Source organism: Vigna umbellata, chromosome 1 (assembly GCF_029865625.1).
Source record: "Vigna umbellata cultivar VRB3 chromosome 1, Vumbellata_1.0, whole genome shotgun sequence".
Lineage (NCBI taxonomy): Eukaryota > Viridiplantae > Streptophyta > Magnoliopsida > Fabales > Fabaceae > Vigna > Vigna umbellata.
This window is the reverse complement of record NC_142165.1, coordinates 100,996,998-101,023,325: the sequence shown is the minus strand read 5'-3', so window position 1 is coordinate 101,023,325 and position 26,328 is coordinate 100,996,998. Positions and strand designations below refer to the sequence as shown.

At 30.1% G+C, this 26,328-nt stretch overlaps 2 protein-coding genes and 1 pseudogene across 7 annotated transcripts; 2 read left to right on the top strand and 1 right to left on the bottom strand.

Moving 5' to 3' along the window:
* Positions 1-4,425: 4,425 nt before the first annotated feature.
* On the top strand, positions 4,426-5,587 carry LOC148206976 (calmodulin-like protein 3 pseudogene; annotated as a pseudogene).
* Positions 5,588-10,564: 4,977 nt separating this feature from the next.
* LOC148206975 (uncharacterized) lies at positions 10,565-15,488 on the bottom strand. 5 transcript variants are annotated; one of them, XM_088105189.1, is made up of 4 exons: positions 14,894-15,373; positions 14,116-14,339; positions 13,721-13,981; positions 10,565-10,907 (listed from the first exon to the last, which is right to left on the bottom strand). In XM_088105189.1, the coding sequence occupies exons 1-3, from the start codon at positions 15,189-15,191 to the stop codon at positions 13,721-13,723; spliced, it is 783 nt and encodes a 260-aa protein (XP_087961315.1). In that variant the 5' UTR covers positions 15,192-15,373; the 3' UTR covers positions 10,565-10,907. The 5 variants fall into 5 exon arrangements, with proteins under 5 accessions (XP_087961315.1, XP_087961314.1, XP_087961313.1 ...); XM_088105188.1 differs by lacking the exon at positions 10,565-10,907 and adding an exon at positions 13,271-13,587; XM_088105187.1 differs by lacking the exon at positions 10,565-10,907 and adding an exon at positions 13,271-13,453.
* A 5,079-nt stretch (positions 15,489-20,567) lies between these two features.
* LOC148206974 (serine/threonine-protein kinase PBL34-like) lies at positions 20,568-24,456 on the top strand. 2 transcript variants are annotated; one of them, XM_088105184.1, is made up of 6 exons: positions 20,568-21,009; positions 21,903-22,222; positions 22,323-22,458; positions 23,144-23,277; positions 23,355-23,478; positions 23,665-24,456. In XM_088105184.1, exons 1-6 carry the CDS (start codon positions 20,868-20,870, stop codon positions 24,111-24,113), a joined length of 1,305 nt encoding a protein of 434 aa, XP_087961310.1. In that variant the 5' UTR covers positions 20,568-20,867; the 3' UTR covers positions 24,114-24,456. The 2 variants fall into 2 exon arrangements, with proteins under 2 accessions (XP_087961310.1, XP_087961311.1); XM_088105185.1 differs by having other exon boundaries at positions 20,843-20,937.
* Positions 24,457-26,328: the final 1,872 nt, after the last annotated feature.

Below are 26,328 nucleotides of genomic sequence, written 5' to 3'. Positions count from 1 at the left end.
ATACTTGCATTTAAAATTTGTTTTCTAGATAGGGATAATTGCTTGATATATTATTTCTCTCCAATTTGAAAATAGATTCTTCTTTAATATTGCTGTAAGAAAAAAATATGAAGAGTAACATATTAATCTGTTTCCATAGAACTTTAGAAAATAATCAATAGAAATTTTTCTTTAGAAATTTATATTGATCATAAATTTTTATTATAAATGATTTTTTTTTTGCATAAGGTGTAAAATTAATAATTAAGTTTTATATATTTTTTCTTTAATTTATAATTTATGAATGCTAGATTTTCTTTTATGCTGACATTTCAAACTCGTTACAAGAATTTTGCCAGCTGTCAAATACTAAAATGTCAACTTATGCCACCATTTAACTCACTTTATATTTCCATTGTTTTTTGTTGATTTGCACTTTCGGAATATAGATAACGAGTCAGATAATTAATTTCAGTTGATAACATTTAAATTTTTTCTATAACAAAATTTTATTACACTTATTATATTATGAAATAATTGAATTTGTATAATTATAATGTCCTTCTAATAAAAAAAATGAACAAAACTCTTTTGTTTCCATTTTTCTCAATCCACTCCAATTTTGAGGAAAAAATCTCTAAAAAAAAATAGAATTTAAATATAAAGAATGGTTTCTTCTGCATTTCATTTAGTTTTGTATGTTTAGAAGAATTAAATTTAGAGAAATTTTTTTTACTTTAAATATTTAAAAAAACAAATACTTTATTTGATACCACACTAAAAAATATCAAAATTTTTAGAACTTATTTTTCATATAAGCGGTTAAAAATTCTGTAGGAAAAAACAATACTAGTAAATAAATGTCAACAATTTGTCTTAAACAACTGCTATTTGTAAGAGTTTTAGAACCGTCACTATTTGTTAGGGTTTCTAGAATTTTTTTTTTTATAAAAGGAAAAACTTGTTTGTCTTCTTTTAAATCATTTTTTCATTTTGTTGTTACCCTTTGTACAAACACAGTCTTAACCACTATATTCCACAATCCACTGAACAAAAGGCTTCAAAATCTAAAGCAATTCCATGTATATATCTTGAGGAGGGACAAGTATATCTTCACCTTTGGGTAAGGTAGAGCATCAAATTCCTTGGCTACTTACCAAAATAATATTAAATCATGCATGTCGTATTTTTATTATATTATTTTATTTCGTTGAGTTGAAATTTAACTAGTATAATAATTGTATTATTTTACATTTAAATTTAATATATATTTATTAATATAATTTATATTTTATACTGTTTCAAAATCAACTAAATATCATACCTTAAAATCAACTATAAAAAATTTATTTCCTCTAAATGATAGATTCAGGAGAGAAATATAAAAATAAAAAGAAAAAATAAAATAAATGACCCATAGTAATATTCTTTTTTGTGTGTACATAGTAATAGTTGCGACCTATATTCCTTAATCGTGAAATATGTTACTATGATGTCAGAATATATAGGAACAAATAAAATTCTTTTAGTACAGTAATACGTTTATCTAATTTAAAAGACGTTTGTTGCGTAACCATATTGGAGTGTGTGTGTGAAGCATTCAGAGCATTTCGATTCTCATATTCTATCATGTGACCCCTTGCTTAAAAGCACTTTTCTTTTTGGAGAATTAAGATACTTTTTATTCTGAAATTATTTTCAAAATTGATATTTTCTTACAAATATTACTCGTGTACTTATAGAAAAATATAAAGGAATATTGAACAATCATTTTACATATTTACTTGCTATTCTTTTTAGATTACAACGTATTAATTAAATTAATCTCATACTTGTTGTTAAATTAATTAAATTAATGTTGATTAAATTTATGTCTAAATTAATATGTCCATTGTTAACATATTCAAAAACAACTTAATTCTTTTAGAAGTATTAAAAAAATACTCTAATTATCATCAATTTTATGATAACATGAATCAATTATTATAGTATGTAAAATTGAGATACTTGAGTGGATTGCTTAATCAAATATCAGCAAAACTGTAGCTTGTGATTTGGAAAACTGTAGCTTGTGATTTGGAAAGAATGACCACCTGAATGTCATTTGATAAGATGTTATTATTTTGTTTTTGAAAATGTTTTTAATCATGGCATTTAATCAGAAAATCTTTTTACTTCTTGTTCCAATTTCATGTTCATAGAGTGACAAAACTTATGGGAGTTTATTTTTTTAGGTTTGAACTTGTATTAAGATTGAATATTTGGTGTGGTAGAAACATAAGTCATTAATTAAGATTTAAGGAAAATGAATGATTATTTCAATAAAAAGTTTAAGAAATCGATTATTAGTTTAAAACAATCTTTAATTTCTGATCTTAAATTTATCGAGCGACATCATTAAAGTTAATTATCATGTATATTTTAAAAACTGGAGTTGCTTCATTGTTTTTAAAAATACTACACACGATAAAAAAAATATTTAAACTACCTTAAACTTTATATAAGACTCACTGAGAACACTTCTTAATCACTAATTAATGTAATATATTATTATTCATTCAAATGTTTCTAATTACTTTTATCCGTATAACTAGAATTTTGTTGACGCGGTTTGTGGGATCAAAAAGAGCACTCCCACCAAACCCCGCGTAACTTTTTTCGCACTTTGGAAAAAGAAAAAAATGAAAGGGAAATCTTATAATTATTTTAATAAGATCATGAAAATTTGTTATAACTTAAACAATAAGGAGCTATACTATTATAATTATATATTTAAATTTAATTTCCCCATTCAATTCGAAAACATTTAATATATTTGGTGGTATTTTTAGTCTTAAAATTGGTTAGGTCACTTTTCAACTTTTATAGTTATTTTAATCCTTATATTATATAAAAAAATGTTAATTGTTAATGCATTTTATAAAAGTAAGAATCAAACAGAGGTAATTTATAAAACCAATACTAAATATATATTTTTAAAATATTCAATAATGAGAATTTATTTTAGGTTTAATACATCATTTGGTCCCCTACTTTTAGGGGTTTGGTTCAAAGTAATCATGTCTTTTAAAATAGTTCAGTAAGATCCCATATTTCATTAAAAAATATTCAATCTGATCCTTTCTGCATACGCAGTTAAAAACATAACGGTGCAAATGTCACGTCATCATCACCATCTCCAGACAAACCCTAATTTCTCTCCAACAAACCCTAGCCGCCGCACCATCCAGCGTCGACAATTGTCCTTTCCAACACATCACGTGCCACCACCAAAGTGTCTTCTCCCTTCTATTGCAGCTCCATCACCTTCGCATCTCACCTTCGTTCTTGCACCACCACCCAACGCAATCCCTTGCTATGCCGCGACCACCAATCTTCACCATTTTCACCCTCGCACCAGCAAAATCGTCATCGCGCCAGCAGCACTACCGTCCAATCTCCACCACAGAATCGTCCACCACTAACCACCAGTCAAATTGCCAGCTGCTGCAGATCGCGAATCTCCACTCTTCTCCACCATTAATCGCACCGTTGCTTGCGTCCACCTGCAACCACAATCAGATCTGCAAGCAAACCGTGGAGACCTAGGGTTTCTCGCGTTCTTGTCTCATAGCTTTGGTGGTGGCGTGTGATGCGTTGGAGAGGACGGCTGCCGGTGAGGATGGGCGCTGAATGGTGCGGCGGCTAGGGTTTCTTGGAGAGAAAATTAGAGAGTGTCTGGAGATGGTGAATATGATGTGGCAGGAACTTTTTTTTTAAATTAAAAAATCATTTAAGTCTACCTATTAACGTGTGCCACGTGCTTAAGAGATACCAGAGTGACATTTGCACCGTTATGTTTTTAACGGCGTGAGGAAAAGGATCAAATTGAACATTTTTTTAACAAAACATGAGATTTTATTGAACTTTTTTAAAAGGTAGGATTACTTTGAACCAAACCCCTAAAAGTAAGGACCAATGTATTAAACCTTTATTTTAATATAACTTTTTAACTTAGTGAATTTTACATTATCATGGTTAACTTTTAAGATATAGTTAGACACTAGATAATCATCTAATCACATGTTATAACTATTAAGGTACTAAAGCACTGAATAATCTAATCACGTATTATAACTTTTAAGATAGTTATTACAAATGTCAGCTCACTTATTATTAATACGTGACTGAAATGACAGTGTAAAAACTATTTGTTCTCTTTGAAATCAAGACTTAGACAAAATTTTCTATTTATAATCAAAGGGTGAAACTACAGTAAATTATTTGTTCTCTTAATATCAAGACTCAGACAATTGTATTTGTAAAGTTTTAGTGTAAAGAAGTGATAAAAATGTTAAATAAAACATTCGAATTAGAACAAGAATGGAATAAATATTCAATATTTTTATAACTATTTATATGATTTTATTAGTTTATATAAACTGTATGGAAGAGATGGTTACACTTGAGTCACTAAATGGAGCGTTTATAATATTGTTTTCCGAAACAAACAAAAACCTCAAAAGCAGACGAAGTTTCTTTGTATAATCTTTGGTTCATAGGTTGTTCTGAAAAGTAAACTATACTCGGTTCCTTCTCTTCGTGGTTCTCTTCTTCCTTATCCCTTACCCTCTGTTTTGTTTCCTAGATCACATCCAACAAAACCATGGATCTATCTACACTGTTACTGGCCCTGCTCTTCATTGCAGGTCTCATAAATATCTTCCTTCAAGTATCCACCAACAAGATTACCACGTGCCTTCAAATTTTCCTCCCCAGCAGTGCTTGCAAAACCAAAACCGCCCTCACTCCTTCACCAACGGCCAAGGTGGAGCACGGTTCCTCCAGGAAGAAGGAAGAGCTCGAAAGGGTGTTTTCCACTTTCGACAAAAACGGTGACGGTTTCGTGACGAAGCAGGAGCTGAGGGAATCCCTGAGGAACATCGGAATCTTGATGACAGACAAAGAGGTGGACGATATTGTTGTGAAGTACGATTCGAACGGTGATGGCTTGATAGATTTTGAGGAGTTTTGCCTGTTGACAAGTGAGTGTATGGGAGGGAAAAAGGAAGAAGACGAAAATGAAGAAGAAGAAGAAGAAGAGGAGGAGATTAATCTAAAGGAAGCTTTTGATGTGTTCGACAAGGACAACGATGGGGTTATTTCGGTGGAGGAGCTAGCTTTGGTGCTTACTTCGTTGGGGTTAAAGGAAGGGAAGAAGAGTGAAGAGTGCAGAGAGATGATTAAGAAGGTTGACATGGATGGAGATGGTATGGTGAATTTCAAGGAGTTTAAGAGAATGATGATGAAGGGAGGAAAACTTACTCTCTTTCACGCATAGTCCACTGCTACCACAGGTTCTCTCTTTTTCAATTCACACCATCCATCATTAATTAACTCCATTTTCTCTCTATATGTGGTGGCCACACAGAGATACACGAAATGAAAAATTTCTCTCATTATTAGGAATGTAGATTCTTAAACAAATTTTCATGTTTCTGTAACTTTAATGGCTATGTAGTATGTTTTTTTTTTCTTTAATCTGGGTGTGTGTGGATTTATAACTGTTCAGGGTTTTGTAGCTTTGTTCTCTTTCCTCCATGAAATTGGGAAAAGTAAATTATTGATAGAGGATGTTGTTTCTGGAGCCTCACATGCTGCATATGACCAAACATACGGTGTTAATTATGAAGGTTAATTTATTTCCACGAGGAAGGTTATTTTAAGCAAAAGCCATCGTTGTTGAATGTGAGTCCAATCAAGAAAAATCTCACTTTTTTTTAAGAGCCTGAACGATTCATGTGACATTTTCCACCAATGTCATACTTTGTAATTATCTTCACCAAATGTAGTAATTAATTGAATCTGGTAGGCTTTGTTTGCCAACTTTCAAATAGGACCACTTACTCTGAAGGATAAAATTTTCTTTTACACCCATTTACTACTCCTTATTACTCTTATCTCTTTCTTTCTCTTTAAAAATACAGAATCTTTAAAATACAAAAGTTAACCTCTTTTTTAAGACCATTTCAAATGGTAGTTAAATAGTGTAAAAATAACTTTTTTTTTCATGTATCTTTCAGTTTAAACAGTAGAAACTTAGTTGAATTTAATTAGTTGAAATTTTTCATTAAAATGCTTCCTCCTTCCTTTCCTTTGTCTTTCTTTTTATCTAAAAAATGTATGTCTCCTCACATGCAATTATATCGTAACTTTGCATATAATGCATTTTAAATAAAATTGATTTTAGTATTAAACCAGTAATAATTTTTTTTTACTTCTTCTTATAAACTACTTAAAAATATTTTAAGAGAAAATCAGTTTTAGATTCAAAATTAAAATTTTCAATATAAAACTAAAAATACGAATATTGGTTAAAATCTCATTGAACAGTTTTGATTAATTATAAAAAAGTGTATAATATACTTTAATTTTCTTTATGTTGAATGTAAAATAAATGAAAACATGAGATAACAAATTTGAAAAACGTTAGACACTGGTAAACAATGAACATTTCTTTAGGAAAGTAATTATAATCACAAAATCAAAAGCTAGTGAAATTTAAATGATTAAATCATGAAATTTTAATTCAACATCTTAAATAGCTTAATCATGACTAATCTGATTTTAAAACAGTTTAAACACGACCAAAAATATCCTTAAATTTGAGTTGATTCACGAAATATAACGAGTCCAGTATTTAATTATATATATAGATAATAAATAAATAAATGATTATGCTTTATTTTCTGAAACATATGATTCACTTAATGTGGGTGGGGTTGCTTGTTTGTTTTTCCAGCTCTTCAAAATGCGTCTAGAAAAAGCAAAAGTGTATCATGCAATAACAAAATAAAGACTGACGCTTGCATTTTACATGGTCCACTATAAATAATATTATTCTTTTCCTTTTGTAGAAACAAAATAAGACAAAAATTGCTAATTTAATTGCCCCTAATAGATAAAAATTGCACACTAAATTAAAATTACTAAGTTAATTTACGTATTGTCAAAGTGACATATAAAAAAAATTACAATGACATATTTATATGGATCTCTGTTATATATAATGTAATATATGACATACCTATTAGCATCACATTCGGACGTGTTGCCAACTTGACATGCTGCCAACCCATAGGTTGAGATAAAGACTAATTAATAGGATAACAATCATTAATAGAAAGTTAATATATAATAATTTATAAAGTTTTATATTTATGATTTAATTAGAAAAAATATTAATTTTGAAATGAAAACTTCCATAGGTTCAGTTTGAGTCTGAGATGCAATAATTTAGTTTGTGGTGGATGTCATCCACGATTTGAGTCCACTTACCTATAAACTTAGTGTATACAAAGTGATACGTCTAACACTTTATAATTTTTCCATTTCGAAAGATTGGTTCTGCTATAATTTTTCATTTATCGAGCTGATAAGATCTTTTCATCTAGAAAAGATGGCATAGCCTTAGAAGTAAAGTTAGCTGAAATGGGAGATAGGATTAAATTAATATATTTTTTTCAAGATATGTTAGATGAAAACTATAATCCATAACTTCAAGTTATTAATTTACTAGAAATGGGAAATCAATTCCCACAATTTCTAATACAAGTATTATTTATTCTTGAACTCGAAAAGGATTAATTTTACATAAATAGAAAATTAAAATAAAATTAATTAAATTTATATGTATCGCAAATTTATATATATATATATATATATATATATATATATATATATATATATATATATATATATATATATATGATAAGATAATTTCATTTATCTATGTGAATAAACTCGTGTACACCTTAATAAGTAATTAGGTATAGAATTTTCGTGATAAAAATTGGTGACTTAACTCATGGGTTCTCATATTTTTGTTTTTTATATAGAAGTAATAAATAATCAAATGGTCTTAACCACCGACTTTATAAGAGGGAGGTTGTAGTTTGAGTATCTTAATCATGTTAGATTTATTGTTTTCAAAATTATTTTTTTAATACAAAGTTAGAGGTCAATATTGTTAACTATTAAAGGAATGTGGTTGTTGTATCATTTGTTTATATACAAACTAAAGTAATAGTAGTAAAACAAGATTATTCATACTACCAGAGAACATTAATAACTTTACATAGTTATTAGATATTAAAACGATATTAAAATAACTGTTTACTTTAAATATATTATTTTGTTTTTAAAATTATTGATCAAAATTCGGTTACTTACCTATATAAACACGATTTAAATAATTTAAGAAAAATATATGAATGTTGCACTTATAATATGTAAAATTGCACCATTTAATATTTTTCTAAAAAGATGTAAAATTAATTTATCAAATCCTTGAATACTTAACATTATCTTAAGAAATAGTAAGTTGAATAAAAAAAATCCCAACTATCTCAAATGCTCATTTCTTACTGAAAAAAAATTAAAACCTTATGAGCAAGGGTAGGGTAGGTTGAGACACCATATTCATTTGATATGATTTTTATAACAAGATGAGGAGAAATAATGTGTCATATGAGTATAGAAGTGTCAAATAATATTTTCTCAAAACTTATATGAGAAAAATAAGTGAGTTTGGACACATGATCTCTTTTTCTAGTTAAATACTCCTTCTACTTCTTTTAATTCAAAATAGTTTCTTCTTCTCTATGGACAATCAATCGTTTTCTTCACAATTCACCTTCCATTCATTCGTTTCTTCTAAATGTTCAAGAACTGCAACATCTCTTTCTATGTCATTTTCTTTTTCTTCATTTTCAAATCTTTTATTTGCTTCAATGTATGATCTTGCTCATGATTTTTTTGTCAGAAACAGGGATTTTGATTTCTAGAACTCCAAGAAAAAAAAGAAACTTCTGCGCAACTTCTGACTCTAAAGCCACATGTCCCCATACAAGAAAGTGTGACTTTCTCCCATCTTAACTTGGACGGAAGCAACCTTCGTAAGAAGAATTGGATCCACATTAAAACTTAAAGTTTAGAAATTTGATTGCAAGAGGGTCTTTCTTAATGAAGAGTATTGGGTAAATTTTTTTTTCTTCTTTTTTTTTTAAATGTTTTCTATTTTTCTTACCAAGAAATTTGTGCTATATTTATTCGAGTAAATATAACACAAGTTTCTTGGTAAGCATAAATAGAAAAGATTAAAAAAAAAGAAAAAAAAAACTTACCCAATACTTTTCATTAAGAAAAATCTATCTTGTAATGAAATTCCTAAACTCCAAGCTTTCATGTGGATTGAATTCTTTCTAAGGAGGTTGTTTTTGTCCAAGTTGAGATGACAAATAGTTTAGTGTCTAGGGACATGTGACTTTAAAATAAAAAACTGTACCGAATTTTTTTTTTTTTCTTGGAGTTCAAGAAATCAGAATTCCTATTCCTGATAGAAAACAACAATGAACAAGATCAAGCAAATAAAATGTCTGAAAACAAAGAAAAAGTAAGTGACATGAAGAGAGATGATGCAGCTATTGGACATTTGGAAGAAAGAATGGAAGATGAATTATGAAGAAACAAAAGACAAGATTGTTTATCCGTAAAGAAGAAGAATCTGTTCTAAATTAAAAGAAGTGGAAGGAGTATTTAACCAGAAAAAGGGACAAACTCACTCATTTTTCTCATGTAAATTTTTATTTTTGAGTAAAAAGAAAGAACATTTGAAATAGTTGAGATTTTTTTTTATTCAACTGTCTTTTTCTTACCATCGGTAATTGGGTTGTTTTTTTATATCTTTGTAAACTTTTTTGAAGTGTTTTGATTTCTGTATTTTATTCTACCTGTTTATTTTATTGGATAGTTTAATATTATAATTTATAGTTAAATAATTATTTTCGATTATCAAGGTTCACATTTTTTTTCATAGTTAGAAAGGATATGAATTTGAACTTTTAAAAATTAATAATTAATATTTTGTAAAGTAACTTATATGCTTAGGATGTTCTTCTTAATTATGACAATGTTAGCTTAATTAAAAATTAATAATTAACAAAATTTATATACCAGAATGAATATAATATAAATTTGTTAAAAAATTGCTAAATCGCAAACAAATTAAATCAGCTGTCAGGTAGGTGGTTCAAGCTTCAATTTATTAAAATCTAAATTGTAAATGGAAACAAATTGAAATACTTACCATCAGTAACATCAGTAAACAAGTGGAAACCAACAATTGTTTGAGAGTTTATATTTTGTTCAACAATTTTCAGTAGATCTCCTTTTTGTCTCTAATGTTTACCATGAGTGATTAAAAGAATACTCCTTTATTAATGTTATATATTACAGATATTTTTTCTGATAAGCGTTTTTTTATTGTAATTAGTTATTTTAACTTTAAAAAGAAGTTACTTAAATACTAAAATTATAAGAATTTGTCACGTATATTAAAAGAAAACTAATAACTCATTTACTTATTGCTTATCTAGATACTATGCCAATATAAATTATGAAATTGGATACTATGTGTTAACTATTTAAACGTCGTCAATAAAAAAGAACCAAATTGAATATAAATTACGAAATTAGGAACTATATTGAACATTTGAAAAAAACAAGTCCCACATCCAACAAAATTGACGAATATAGAGACCAAAAATGATATTAAGTCCATTCAAAATAAAATTTATTCAAACTAAACAATAATCATTAAAATAAAAGTTTTGCACTCACTCCGTCCTCTCATAAGGTATAAGAGACATGGTCATGGATCTCCTTCGAACCTACCCACTTCGTGATCTATTTGAAGAACATTTTGATACTCTTCCTCTTCAACTACATGTTCCTCAACTACAAGCTCCTCAACTACACAGTTCTCTACATGAACATCGATATCAACTTTTGCACCCTTCTACGAGGTGGAGCTGTAAGTTTTTTTCTTCCTTCACCCTATGGAAAACTTTCCCTCGGATAAGTAGATACACCTCGAATTCTTGTCATTTCTATCAAAAATTAATTCATTAAATAAAACACAATTAAAAAATTAAACAACACAATAAGTTAAATAAATTATAAACGAATGCAAAACTAAACAAAATTTAATTAAAACTAAAATTATATTAAATAAATTATTAATATATCCAAAAACTAAACAACAATTAATTAAAAATAAATTAAATTCAATAAATTATAAACTCATCCAAAAACTAAAAAATGTTAATCAAATAAATATTAAATGATATAAATTACAAACCTATCCAAAAACTACTAAAAAACTAATTAAAAATAAATAAATTTTAATAAAATCAAACAGATTTAATTAAAAAAAATTAAACTCAATAAATTATAAACCTATCTAAAAGTTTAAAAAATTAAATTATATAAATTACAAAACTATCAAAAAACCAACAAAATTAATTACAAAATATTAAATACAAATTTGTTATATTAAACAAAAATAAAACAAAACAAATTAAAAATTCTAATTCTATAAATTATAAACCTATCCAAAAATTAAAATAAATAATTAAAAAAATTAATTATATAAATTACAAACATATCCAAAAACTAAAAAAATTATTTAAAAAATAATTAATTAAAAACATATTAAATTAAATAAATATAAATTAAAAAAAACATTGAAGGATTCAAGAGATTTCTAGATTTAACATTTTCCAACATTCAATCATGCAAATAAAATTCGTTCAAATCCAAACTCTAATCTCAAAAATTAACCATTCATCATATAATCGTATTATATCATCTCGTAAACTAAAATCGAACAAAGACAATGAACCACCAAAGACAACGAAAGTCAAAAGTAGACCAAGAAAGAGAAGAAAAACAAAAGAAAGCATGTACAGGAGAGGAAAAGAGGAAAAATAGGGTGTTGCTCTCTCCACCACCCCAAGTGCTCTTACACCTCCTCACTATTTTCTTTTATTCCAAAAATATTATACACCTCCCCACCATTTTCTTTTATTCCAAAATTATCCTACACATCCCCACCATATTCAATAATCTTTCTCTTTCTCTCTCTGCATTATTGGTTCAGATTTAAACTTGTGATATATTGCAAAATTTTATTTACACTTTCCCTTAAATAAGCTTGATTGAATCTTATTTTCACTGTTCAATATATATTTTTTTTCTTCAAATCACTTAATAAATGGTAAAATTTTGTTCTAAATTTCTAAAAAAATGTTTATATATATGTGTTTTTTTTACATTTAATATCTATAATTTTTAACATTATATTATGTTTTAACTTACCGACATGTTTGACTCAAATAACTTGAATAAAATATTTAATTTATTAGATAAATAATATAAAAATATTATTAAATATTTAAAATATAAAAGAAAAGTTATTTGTTAAAGATTTGATATTTATTTAGTTCTTTCATCATGTTAGTATATAATAATAATAATAATAATAATATATTATTTACTATTAATATTATTATGTTTATTATTTTGTATTTGCATGTAACCTTTAAGTTTATAATTTTATATTTTGCAATATATCACAAGTTTAAATCTAAGCAATACTCCATTAATGTAGAGAGAGAAAGATAAAGATAATGCTCCATTAATGTAGAAAGAGAAAGATTGTTGAGGATAGTGGAAAAGTGTAGGGTATTTTTGAAATAAAAGAAAATAGTGAGGAGATGTAGAGTATTTTTGAAATAAAAGAAAATAGTGGGAAGGTGCAGAAATACTTGGGGTGGTAGAAGGAGCAACACCGGAAAAAATATGGAGAAGGACTTAAGAATTTGAAAAGAAGAAAATGAGAAAGGGAGATCCAGGAAGAAGATTAAAGAAGAAGAGAGATTAGGATTTTGAAAAAGATACAAAAATTATGGTAAAGATAATTTTTTTTACCGAGGGTACTTTTGTCAGTCAAAGAAAATAGGGAGGTACAGGGAGAAAGTGGTGAAGGTTCAGGGAGAAGCCCTCCTCCCTTTGTTCTCCAGAAGGTTTCTTGACCATATCTTTTTCCTCTACTTTCTCGCCATTTTCTTAACCTAACTAGGTAGTGAGAGCTTGTGACTATGTATCTCAAGTTTTCCGTTCCTATAACCATTCTCTCCTCTTATCCAGGATTTTTGCTAATCTATGCTTCTGGAAACAATCTTTTTCGTCTTCTTAAGGAGCTTTAATACAAATAACATGTTAAAAACTATAAATAATTTTAATAATCAAAATTATAAATTTAAAATGTTAAATTAAAAACAATGAAACCAAAGTAAAGACTGGTTAATATTCTTTGCCAGTGAACCCTTATGACCTGATATGATTTGAATAAATAAGAATTAGTAGTCATTTACTGGGTAATGCGTAAGTTATATAAGTTAGAACAACCTTTTAATTCAAGTATCTAACCACAATCTTTATTAATTACTCCAAACCCACCATACCCATCATGTATGTGAACAATTCATTACAGAATGACTGCAAAAAATGACAGATTCACTCTTCGCACCAGGTGGTAGTCCTTTTGTCTCAGCAAAAACATGATCGGTCCTTACTTATGAATCGCTAGAAGCTTCACAAAAACGATGGTAGCAGCAGAAAACACCAATAATAGACAGTCAGACACAATCTATATCACAAGGGGCTTACTTGAGGCAAGCCATATCAAATCTCCTAACATCCAAAATATTGATCACATGGGGGAATCTACATCAAAAAGCTAATAATTTATAAGTAGGATAGATTTTTATTTTTTTTTACCGAATCATTAAATATGAGTTAATTGTGTCTTCTTCGTGATCACACTTAAACTACAAAAACAGCCAGATACACTTGTTACCTAGAAAACATCTGGATGAAAACGCCCAGGGATGGAACTGCTTTGCTCTGCCTGCTTTAGGTGCATTGTCAGTGCATAATTGTTTACCTCTAAAGCTCTTACTTGTTCCTGGTACTGTGACACTAATTGCTTCAATTGCTGCAACTCTACATCTCTGTCTTCATATTCTTTCTGGCGTTCGTGCTGAATACAGATAGCACGCTTCAGAATCACATTTTCTTGAACAAGGGCCTCCACCTGTTCCTTCAACGCCGTATTTTCCTGATGTAAACCAAACAACGAGTACATCATATCACAACCAATGACTTTTATTAGATGGAATTGAAAGAGCATTTGAGCTCGGTATTTAGGTTGAAAATAACAACGCTGAGAAACATATAGCCATAATAAATAACCTGGTGGAAGTTTCGCTCTGTTTCAACACTTGTTCTCATGCAAATTGACTTCTCCAAAGCCTCTAACATTTTTGATGCTCGAGCTTTGGCGTCATCCATGTTTGAAGCATTCATCATTTCTTTAACAAAAAGCTCCACCCATTCAGCACCATTTGTGGGATAATTTTGTCCAGTAACCGGGTCCTCAGAAGCTGAAACTTCTGCATCATATTGCCCTTCACCTACTAAAACAACCACTTCTTCCCATCAATATCCGGAAATGTCATTTGTTTCATCAAACAACAAAATAAATCAAGGTTCAGACTACCAAAACTGACCTAATATAACAAATCATACATTGTAGGGGGGTGGCCTAGTTCATGAGATCAGGAATTGTTTTCTGTTATATGCATTACCATCTGACTATCATGTCCAATAACGCAACAACAAATAGCTCAATATAGGTTCAATAACAACCATTAGAATAGACATTACACTGTCTTACATTTAGATGAATATACTTCAGAACTAAAACTGACCTAACATAACGAATAATACAACTTGTATATAGTTTGATTGAGCATGAAGTAACAGTGAAGAGACTAAAAAAGTGTTAATAATTTATTGTGCAAAGAATTTATACTACCTGTCCACAGGGCATATATATTGCTAAATTATATACCTGTTTCACTGGAAAATGCCTTGAAAAAACCGAAAGTATAAAAGACAGAAAACAGAAGCATCATTTAATGCAAATTACAGTTATGGTCAAATTGCAAGAGGTTTAAAGGTAACAAACTTTGCGATTGAAGAGTAGCATCAGATGCAGTAGGAGTGGAACGAAGAGAAGGAGGTGTTGATGCTCCTAAGCGAAGCTGGTTTAAGCTTCTGATAGCGGAGTCGATGTCGTTGCCGCAATCTTCGAGGGCTTTCTCGAGGAGGTGGTTGTCCATGTCAGGGAAGAAGGCGGCGAGGTGGTGGAGGAGGGAAGAGGGAGAGAGGCGAACCGGGGAAGAAGAAGAAGAACAACGGATCCTCTTTGGAGGAAGCTCTTGGAACAGCGCTGATCTCTTCCCGCACACTATGATCGCAGACATGTTTCGATCCTCTGCTCACTCCGCGTCCGATCCGCCGCCGCCGCCACCCACACAACAACCGCTCATGCAATCCGCCGCTGAATTACCTCCGATCTCTCCTATTAATAACCAACCAATATAATAGATAGGATTGGTACACAGGGAATCAGGGAATAATTTGTATATCTATGTTTCTACACACGCCTTACCTTTCTACTGTTCCAGCCCATCTCAAGTATTCAATATATCTGGTGTTTTCAACTAAACATGTAATTTATTAAATATATATTCAATATTTTTTCTTTAATAAATATTCTTCTTTGAAATATTAGTTTTAAACTTGGGAGTAAGCACCTTGGGAGTAAGCACGTTTACGTGTTTATAAAAAAAAATGGAGTTTCTTAAAGTTTTTTCTCATCGTTTAGAGTGTAGATACACGGTCAAAGGTAAAAAATTAAAATTATTATTAATTATTGTTGGTTTATATATATATATATATATATATATATATATATATATATATATATATATATATATAAACAAAATTCATTAATCATTTATTTTAATATAGTAGTAATTATATTAATACTTTTAATAAAAATTTAAAATTAAAAAAGAAAAGACAACTACCCCTACGAACTAGTTTTCAATAAAGAGATTGAGGTGCAAAGGAAAAACAGGTTTGAAGGAAGAAAAAACCAATAAGAAAGGGTTTTGCTGATTCCAATAATACTTTTACTATGTTCAACTCAATTTTTTTTATTGTTTTCAAAGAATTAACAAATGTGTTTGTATTGTGTCATAATTAACTAATCCCATTTCACCGCACAACACAATAAAAATACATTTATACTATGTAATCAAATTAAATATAAAACATATTACATGCTATTCAATAATAACTGAATTACTAGGGGTATAAATTACATTTTAATTGAAATTAAATAGATGATTGCACAAACCATTTTTTTAAACAAGGTCAAATATGTGTTGGACAACAAATAGATCGCATGTCAATGACACTAACAAAATCTTAGAAATTAGATGGCGGACTGAGAAGGAATTAAAATTATACAATTGCAATATTTATATGAGTTAATTTGCTTAATTAAAACTTGAGATATCAAACTAGAAAAAAAAATATTCTAAAGCAACTAGTTATGAACTGTCTATAATAATTAAGACTCCTGCAGCATTCACTAATTACTAATTTTAAGCTTTTTATTAGTTAAGTTTAGGTAATAGTAATTTTAAAAAGAAAAAAAAAATCCATCAGATAGAATCATTAAGACACCTTCAATAGTTTAAGAAATCATAGTTTAAGAAATAATTAGAATATATATCAAGGATAAAGCACGCAGTGAAATTGACATTGCAGCTAACTATAAAGTTGATTAGGAGGTTAAGAGTTGGTGCTGGTCCTGACTTGGGAAGAATTACTGGTTAGAGAAGATGGGAAGAAGATGAACCATATTCTTCTATCTCTCTATTGATGTTGATGCTTCACTCCACGCAACTCACGGAACTATGTTACCTTAAGTGCTTCACCCTCTTTCAAACAATAAAAATAAATTACTCTTTCTGTTAAGTTTTACAATTTCAGTGTCACTGTTCCAAAACCTTAGCTCTTTCTTCCCTCATCTTGTTTGTGTTAGTGAAGAGAATATATGGTGGGAGCAAACGACAGGACCCACAAACTTAGTGGGGGCAATTCGCATCACTCCTTTTCATCAAGCTTTGTCAAGTTGAAAGCATAGTGTAGAGAATAGGATCTTAAATTGCTTTTGATCTCCCCAAGCATCATAGAATACATTTTTGTTTATAGTTGGTTCATGAAATGACTCTTCACCAAGCAACCTCACTCACTCTTTCTTTCTCTTCTTCTCCCCCATTCCATTTTTCATCTATGTAGGAATCTATCCCACCCTAGAGAGAGAGAAAGAGTGATGGGATTGCACTCAAAAATGCTATTGACCATCTTTCTATTAGTTTTGACCCAACAATAATATTATCAATCTCACTCTTTTGGTCACCGTTACTTAATTCACGCCTAATTTTAAGTTTTTGGCTATCATTTTATTAACCAAAAACTCATTTTGTCCTCAAAACACAAAAAGTCTAACTCAAAACCTTTATTACCCTTGAATGGTTCAACTTTTCCATCAAGCTGAATAACAATACTAACAGAAGTGTTGTTTGTAAGCATTCTTCTAGAACAATATCAGCCTATAGTTTGAGTTTTTCTGCTTACCACCCATTAACAAGAATCTGGAATGATGAAACTAGCAACATAGATCAAGAATGATCCCAAATGCGTTCTTTTCGTTCATTATTTTATTCAATCTTGAAAACACGTCAGGTCTAGAATCTAGATAATGGCTATTTGTAAAGTTGTTTCTAGATTTTGATAAAAATTGGGAAAGTGTTTTTAAAATTCCAATGCACAATTAAGAAAATGTTATTTTATAATAATTTTAAACATATATCATGTTACTAACTGATGTAGTGGGGGATGTTGTCCGTGATTGTGGTACAATTTCTCAGGAACAATGTTATTTTTACATTATTTCTTCTATAATAAAGAGAAAAAAAATGTAAAATAATATATTCTTTTACACTGGGAGATAATGTAAGTTAACTAGTCACTGAATGGACAGAAAAATAAATATTACAAAACTAACATTATTTTTTGAATTATTGCTTTTGTGGCACTGTCAAGAGAATTTTGTGATTATATAAAATACTCATAACAGAAATTATATGCAGTACTCGCTTACATCTTTATAATGTAAAGAGTGGTTATTGATATGTTTTTCGCATGATTATATATTATAGGAGTTAAATATATTTTCCAATAGTATGATTATAAAATTTATATTTTTCTTTTGAATTAAATCATTTTATATTATTTTGTAAAAATAATGTAAAACATTATTTTTAATAAATGGTATGTCCAACATTTTTTAAGTAACATAAAATTTATAAAGAAAATAATTTATATTTTAATTTGATAATAAAATGTGGTATTTTATAATAATTTTAGAATGAACAAAAATTTAATCTAACTTTTAAATATTTTTTTGTTTTATATAAAAAATGAATCAAATTCATTTCAGAAAATATTTAAATCAATGGAGTTGACATAGATAAAAATATCAGTTCTAAGTTTTATTTTTAAAACTTATTTATATCTGACATAACTAAAATATTATTAGTTAAACAAAATTGACTGAATAACTAAAATATATATTTAAAATTTTAATCTTCTTTTTTATGTAATCAACTTTTTATTAAATTTAGCAATAAAATAAAAAAATATAATCTATTATAGAAATAATTATGAAAATCATACATAAGTTTTTATTAATATATATATATATATATATATATATATATATATATATATATATATATATATTAAAGTTAAATATACTTTTTTTAAAAGTTAATATCAATAAAAGTTTAAATAACTCGCTCATATTGACTTTTAGTTTAAAGTAAATTGTCAAATTAACTTAATAAGTTAAATAATTATATATTTTTTTTAAATATTAAATTCTACTTCAAATGAATTCACTGAGTTGAACTCATTCAGACCTAATAAAAAACTATGATAATAAAAAACTACAAAAAAACTCAATAAAAACATAATTTCTCAAACATATTCAATACTTACTCTAAAAGGGTAATTTTGTTTCTCTCTTATAATATTCCCTTTTTGAGACTTTAAAAAGACTAAGATGGTCTTTGAAATAATGAAAGAAAATACCATTATTAAAATTGTTTGTGTTATGAAATTAAGACATATTTCACACTAAATTAGGGAGAATACTTCAAAAAATATATATTTTTTATTTCTTATTTACATTTTAAATTTACTTCACTTGGAGATCACTGTGACTTGACATGTTAATTTGATGTCATATATGATACACCACCTCATGATAGCTACCGAAACTAACTAACAAACTAATTTAAACATTTATATTAACATTAATAATATAATATAGGTTTAAGTGTTAAGTATAAAGTTGAGTATGTTTATTTCAGTTTTTAATACTTTTTTATGATATATTGAATATTAAAAGATTTATATTTTTAATCAAATAGGTATCATCTAACTTTTTTAATTAAATAACATACTGTTAACATTTCATTAATTTATTAGATTATTTTATAATTCTATATTTTAATAATAATATCAAATAAAATTGATTGATATATGATGTACGTGTTTTGTTTTTTATTTTCAATAATTCACTTTCTTATTTCATGCTTGAAAATTATTATAATTGTATTCAGCATATGAACTAATAGATATAAGATTAGAAGTTGATATATATATTGAAGACTAACAATATATTTTCATACAAAATAAGTGTTTTTTATCTGACTATTTAAATATAATATTGAAGAATGCTCATTTTATACGTTATGTGTTTGTGAAAGAACAATGTTATCAATTTTTCTTACTGTAAATTAATTATCAAGATTAAAATATATAAATTATGTAATTTTGGAAACAACTGGCTTCATTTAAGTGATATTGTAATTTTAAATCGAACTATTAATGTATTATTCTACAACCAATAGTTATTTCTCTTATAAAAGATTATTCTCTTATTATATTACATTATATATAGAGAGATACTTTAATATTATTAGCAATTTTACATAAAATATAATTTTTTTTATTAAATTATAATTATGTAAAGAAGAGGTTTATCAAAATTGAATAATTATAGTTTTATAAGTGCGCATAATAATAAATATTAAATAATATAATAATAAACGAAACCTGTAGGAAGGGTGTTATAGTATCAACTATTCTTCCTTCAATGATACATAATTCAGGCATGTGACTTATATACTAAACCAGGAAAAAAATATTCTATAAATTTCTCTGTTTCAAATAAAATCACAACGGAAACAAAAACAGGCAAATTACAACATAATCATTGGAACAGTTGAGCAGCAAAATTTGTTGTCTACTGTGACACGTAACATCATATTCTTTGCGGGCACATTATTCAAATCTAATACGAACAACATTATCTTAAAAACTGATTGATTGACAATACAAAAAGTATTTATATTAATACGTACAAAAATTAAAACCCATTGTAAAACTTTGATAATTAGTGGACAAAAAACAAAATGATGAAGTAAATTAAGAAATTGTTGCAAAAGTTATAATTCAAAACAGACAGTAGAAGAAAAGGTGGAAATATAATGTTAAAGAAACATAAAGTAAAATACATGGTTCTGTGTAATGAATAAAGAAAAGTATGCGTATCAGCTGTTTGAAAATATGTGGTACTTGTTTTGTGGGTATAAAAGGTTGATGAATGAATGAATGGCGGTGAAAGGCACGAAGGAGGCACTCCAAAAAAATGCTAAAACTTTGTTGGACATGAGGTTTTATGTTGTGTTTTGGTAATTTCAAGCACAAAGGTAAAAACAGAGGGTGAGAGAGTGTGTGTGTGTGTGTGAGAGAGTGTCCCATTCCCATCCCCCACACAAAAGGTGGTGGGAAAAAAGTTCTTTTTGTACACACTGCGATGATGGCGATGATGATGCCTGCAATCTCCAACACAAACACAAACACCATCTCTTTCTCTTCTCTCTCTCTTATCACTCTCTTCTTTCTTTGAAGCCAACCATGGTTAACATCTTCTCCCTCAGTCCGTGATTAATATGAAAGTTGTGAGCATGGAGACAGAGAAGAAGTGCGGTTGCTGGGCTGTCCTTAAACGCGGTGTTAGAGGTGCGTGCAAACCTTCAGCTTCCAGAGACTCTGCTAACACTATCCCTCGTACTAGTCTCGTTTATGATGCAGGTACATACACAACACAACATAAACAATTTTTTTCCACCTTGGAGAATTCTTCATCTTCATTGTGAATCTCAACCACTATATTGTTTAGTGTCACTCCTCTCTCTCTCTCTCTCACCACTGAATGAAGTTTCAAGTTTGGCCACACCCCATGAGTCTCTTCTCTGCTTTTGTTTACTTTCTTCTTTTCTGAAGCTTAAAGTTTCTTCTTCCTTCTAATTCGGAAATAAAAGTTTGTGGTTTTGCAGTACCTTATTTAGAATTTGGGCCTGACTTATCCCCGACAAACTTGATTTGTAAACGGAGAGATGCATAAGCTATATAAGCTCTTATTAGGCACAGTCTTTAGCCAATGTAGGACTTGATTTTTTCGAAATACCTGATTCTGGGTTTGCTTGAAATCATGGAGTTTTCTGGGATGGTTATTTTTTTATATAAAAAATGAACTTTCTGTGGCAGGCATTTTTATGGAGTTTAATTATGACGTGGGTAGTTAAAAAGATGGATCTTTTTCAGCTTTATCGATGTGCGTTCTCAGAACCCTTTTCTCCATCTTCTTGTTTCAGACACTGTAAGCATAGCTAACTGCATGATTCCTTCGAAGGAACGTGGGGTGGTGCGCAGAGCAAACTGAGCTATTCCCCCTTGTAAAATTCAAAAGGATTTATATTTTTCATTTCCGTAGAGAGTGAATGGATTTTCTGGAATTTGAAGCTTTATAAATTTTGTGCTTGAAAGTAGAAACTAAGGATTTATTTAATCCGTTGTGATATGATGGTTTCGATTGCATTGTCAGATCCAAAACCAAGCTAAATGCAATTATCAGAAATCTTATTCATGAGTATTGGGAATTTCAAGAAGGAAGCCTTCACATTCTTTATTTTTTACTGATGCAGCAAGCGAAACAAGATACCTGAATGCTAGCAATCGAGAACTTTGTCCTCCCCTCGAAGCTCGATTATCTTCTGATAACCCTGATCCCCCACCCCAGGAGAACAAGGCTGCATGCCAGCTCCTTCAATTTTCATTTCAAGAACTTAAAGCTGCAACTGGAAATTTCAGACCTGATAGCATTCTTGGGGAAGGTGGCTTTGGTTATGTTTTCAAAGGATGGATTGAGGAAGATGGAACCTCGCCAGCTAAACCTGGGTCAGGGATTACAGTGGCTGTCAAAAGCTTGAAGCCAGATGGCCTTCAGGGCCATAGAGAATGGGTGGTTAGTAAAATATCTGCTTTGGGTTAGTAGATTGGTGTTGTAATGTGATGTTTAGGATAGGTTGGAGATTGAATTGTAACATGACATTTTGTTGATGCAGGCTGAAGTTGACTTTCTTGGACAGCTTCACCATTCTAACCTTGTGAAACTTATCGGTTACTGCATTGAAGATGATCAGCGGCTTCTTGTTTACGAGTTTATGACCCGTGGAAGTCTAGAAAATCATCTATTCAGAAGTTAGTTTCTGCCTTGCCTTTCCTTTCTTTTCTACGTAGAAATTATGAGGACTGCTACATATCTGAGATTATGTGGTAACAGTTTCCAGGTTTCCTGCAAAATCGTTCGATTGCTATTGCTTGAATAATAAACCAAAACTAATGAAGTGATCTGCTTTTGTTAATCTGTGACTTGATGCAACATTGTAGAATTCTTTCTTCACCAGCATATATTTTGCATTTCTTTTTCCCCTTGTAGGAATTATTTACTGGAGCAATTAGTGTGACTTGTATCACAACTGATTATTGTCTTATTTATATAAAAATTAAAATTAGCTAGCAAAATGTTATGCCATTATCATGAAGTGTTCTTGAGTAGTAGCAAATGACTTTATATGTTAAAAGGATAAAATTATGCATTCTGTGGTTATTGAAAATACTCCATAGAATTAACCACATAAAAATATTACTCGAGGATATTAACAGGAAATTTCATGACTTCATACTCTTTCTGTAATCTTTTCTGTATCATCTAATAACTTTTTCTTTTCACTATTTATTTGCCTTCTCCCCTCATTGCTTCCATATTCTTGATGATGATGATGATAGATCTGGCATACCTTACAACTAGTTATTCTGTTCTGGTCCCTTTCCTCTTGATCACGGTATCTAACAATTAAAGTCCCGATTTTGCCACAATTTGAAGGAACCGTACCTCTCCCGTGGCCCAACAGGGTTAAGATTGCCCTTGGTGCAGCAAAAGGATTGGCCTTCCTCCACAATGGTCCAGAACCAGTCATTTATAGAGATTTTAAAACATCTAATATTTTGCTGGATACGGTACGTGGTTACTGAAATAATCCAATCAGTTTCAGAGAAGTTTGTTTTATTACTTATTAACATGTCGTATCTTACAGGAGTATAATGCAAAGCTTTCAGATTTTGGTCTAGCAAAAGCAGGACCTCAAGGAGACAAAACACATGTTTCTACCAGAGTAGTTGGAACTTATGGTTATGCTGCTCCAGAATATGTCATGACAGGTAAGAATGAAACTCTTTAAAGCTTTGGATATGCTGTGGTGAAAGTTGTATTATGGATTACAATTTCTGCTACAGCGCAGACATTAAGGCAGCGCATGTTCATCTATCCAGACACCTGTAGAAGTCTTTCTAAGACCTATGAGAACTAAACAACTGCATGATTTTCTGTTTGTTTTCTTTTACCAGGGCACTTGACTGCTAAGAGTGATGTTTATAGCTTTGGAGTTGTGTTGCTTGAGATACTAACAGGAAGAAGATCAATGGACAAGAAGCGTCCGAGTGGGGAGCAAAATCTTGTTTCTTGGGCTAGGCCATACTTAGCTGACAAGCGAAAGCTGTACCAGCTTGTGGATCCTCGCCTGGAGCTAAATTATTCTCTAAAAGGAGTGCAGAAGATTTCCCAGTTAGCTTATAGCTGCCTCAGCAGAGACCCTAAATCTCGCCCCAACATGGATGAAGTTGTGAAAGCGCTGACTCCATTGCAGGGGCTTAATGACCTTGCAATTTTGTCTTATCACTCTCGCTTGTCCCAACAAGGGAGACGGAAGAAGAAAGATGGAACTCCACACATCACATACACACAATCCAAGAGCATGAGGGCCTCTCCTTTGAATACCAGCAAGCAGCATCGGTGAGACGAAAAAAATGGTCCTCTTCTTTATTGCTGGCTTAATCATTGATTGAAACCAAGGTTGGAATGCCTCCTTTGTTGTTGTTGTGTGGAGATGGACATTTCAAGCTTACATATTTTTTGGGTGTTTAAAATATGTCAGGGCCAGAAGAATGAGGAAAGAGTGATGAATGATGATACATTGATTTTATTTGAGCTCTTTTATTAGGGAGCTAACCATCAATATGCAAAGAAACTTGTCATTTGCTTATGCTGTAACTGAGAATTCCCCTGTATGTATATGAAATGCCTCACTTCTCAGAATGTCTTTTTCAGCGACCTGAATCGATTGCATTTTTCACTGGTTATACTACTTTAATTCCAGATTTTATGCATCTTTAAATCTATTGAACCAAATGCCTCACTTCTCAGAAAATTTGTTTGCTACTTATATCTTCAGCAGCATTTATCGTAGTAAGTATTCATTGTATATACTTTTAGGAGATTAAGGCCACTAAAAGCAAAGTTGTTCAACATCTTCTATTGTTTGGACAGATACTTGTTGCAGGCCAGTATATGTCCGATTCTATATTCCAATTGGGTAATGTTAAAGAAAAATATCCACGCGAATCAGTATATATACTTGATACCAACATTGATAGCATATATGTCTTTGTGCATAGCATAACTGTCTGTGGACTGTATTGTCTTAATATCTGTCTTGCTTGATAATTTGAAATGGGAAAAGGAATCTGAATTTGCTTTAATTTATTCGTTATTGTAAGAAAGGTAGTCACAAAGTTTCCTTTTGATATCAAAGCAGCAATTATATATAGAATCTGCTTACCGTCAGTAATTTGAAACTTATGCCATTCCTAGCATCAATCATGCTGTAATCTTTCGTAAGCTCGCACCGTTCCTTTTGAAGATGCCTGGCATGAGAGAATAGGTTTCTGTTCTTTTTTATGGGCACATGATTAGGCTTTTTTCTTTTCATTGATTTGACATTATAGATAATAAAGGTGTCCCGACCAAATTGAGAATACTTTGATAGACCATGTTGCCCCCATCTCTATAGTTTTGTCACATGCAACTCATCCATTGCTCAAATTAGAAAAATCAAGACAAAATTTCGAGGCTTAACAGTGAGGAATTCACCTTGGTAATGATGACACGGGATTTAAGTTTATGATTGTGCGTATAATGCTAACTAGCAACCACACATCACCAATTTTCTCATACAACAATTACCTTTAAAGAACAATTTCTCACACTGAACTTTTATTCTTGGCCAAAGAAGTTTTTGAAACACAATGCTCTTGCAACTTCAAGTTGTTTGGTGCATACCCTTTTTGGTACAAGTTTTCTTGATTTTCACAAATACCCTTTTAAATCAATATTTTTTTCTCAAAAAACAGTGTCCAGCACAGAGTTGATCTGATCATGGATCATGGAGGTGTATGCCTTTTGACAAAAGAAACTGAGACATGTATGTACTACTTACTCACCCCTGGTAGCAAGATTCTTAAGGTTACAACTTACAATATTTACCTCAGCAATATTAGAGGTCTGAGACAGGACGCATGCTTGGTAAAAAACAGGTAAATATCCTCGTTAACTGGGGACAAATGAATAGTACAATGGCAACCCAATCACTGTTATAGGCCCTGCCAAAAGTCTGTGATGTATCTTTATTATAGTTGTTAAAGCTACACTTACAAAATCCAATTCATTTCCTGCACGAAAGAAACCCAGTGAATACCATATCGTGACAAGAAGATAGAAAAGTAAAAGGCAGGAAAACCAGCAATAATGCCTTCTCAGTGGTTACTTAGGTGGCGACGAAAACTTTTTTCTCTCCCCTTATTATACCAGCATGTGCATATCCAAGATAGTGGCAAGAAGATTCACTGGGCAATTATTTAACCTGTGTGTACTCAAATCATAAGTAGGCATGGTTTAAGACCAAAACACATTACCTAATTAATATATCAGCATGCATATTAATATGATCATTCAAATATTGGACTAAATATCTACCAATCTTTGACCTTATCTTGTCACTATTAGGATAAACCAAATGTATCTGTATAGTCCATTATTGACACTATGCATTGGTCCTTCAGGTAAACAAAAAATTAGGCTCCAAATACAGTTAGCTAGGGTGGGTTGGACCAGGAAGCAGTGTGAGTGAGAAAACTAACACTAACACTGCAATCAAACAAACGATGGGAAAAAAA

Bases quoted from the DNA above. Each gene is read 5' to 3' on its own strand.
- LOC148206974 (XM_088105184.1), top strand. From the start codon at position 20,868: ATGAAAGTTGTGAGCATGGAGACAGAGAAGAAGTGCGGTTGCTGGGCT. The intron at 22,223-22,322 runs GTTAGTAAAATA...TTGTTGATGCAG, and splicing joins AGGGCCATAGAGAATGGGTG to GCTGAAGTTGACTTTCTTGG. The intron at 23,278-23,354 runs GTACGTGGTTAC...CGTATCTTACAG, and splicing joins CTAATATTTTGCTGGATACG to GAGTATAATGCAAAGCTTTC.
- LOC148206975 (XM_088105186.1), bottom strand. From the start codon at position 15,191: ATGTCTGCGATCATAGTGTGCGGGAAGAGATCAGCGCTGTTCCAAGAG. The intron at 14,340-14,893 runs GTTTGTTACCTT...TGGTTGTTTTAG, and splicing joins TGCTACTCTTCAATCGCAAA to TAGGTGAAGGGCAATATGAT. The intron at 13,982-14,115 runs GTTATTTATTAT...GGTTTACATCAG, and splicing joins CAGAGCGAAACTTCCACCAG to GAAAATACGGCGTTGAAGGA.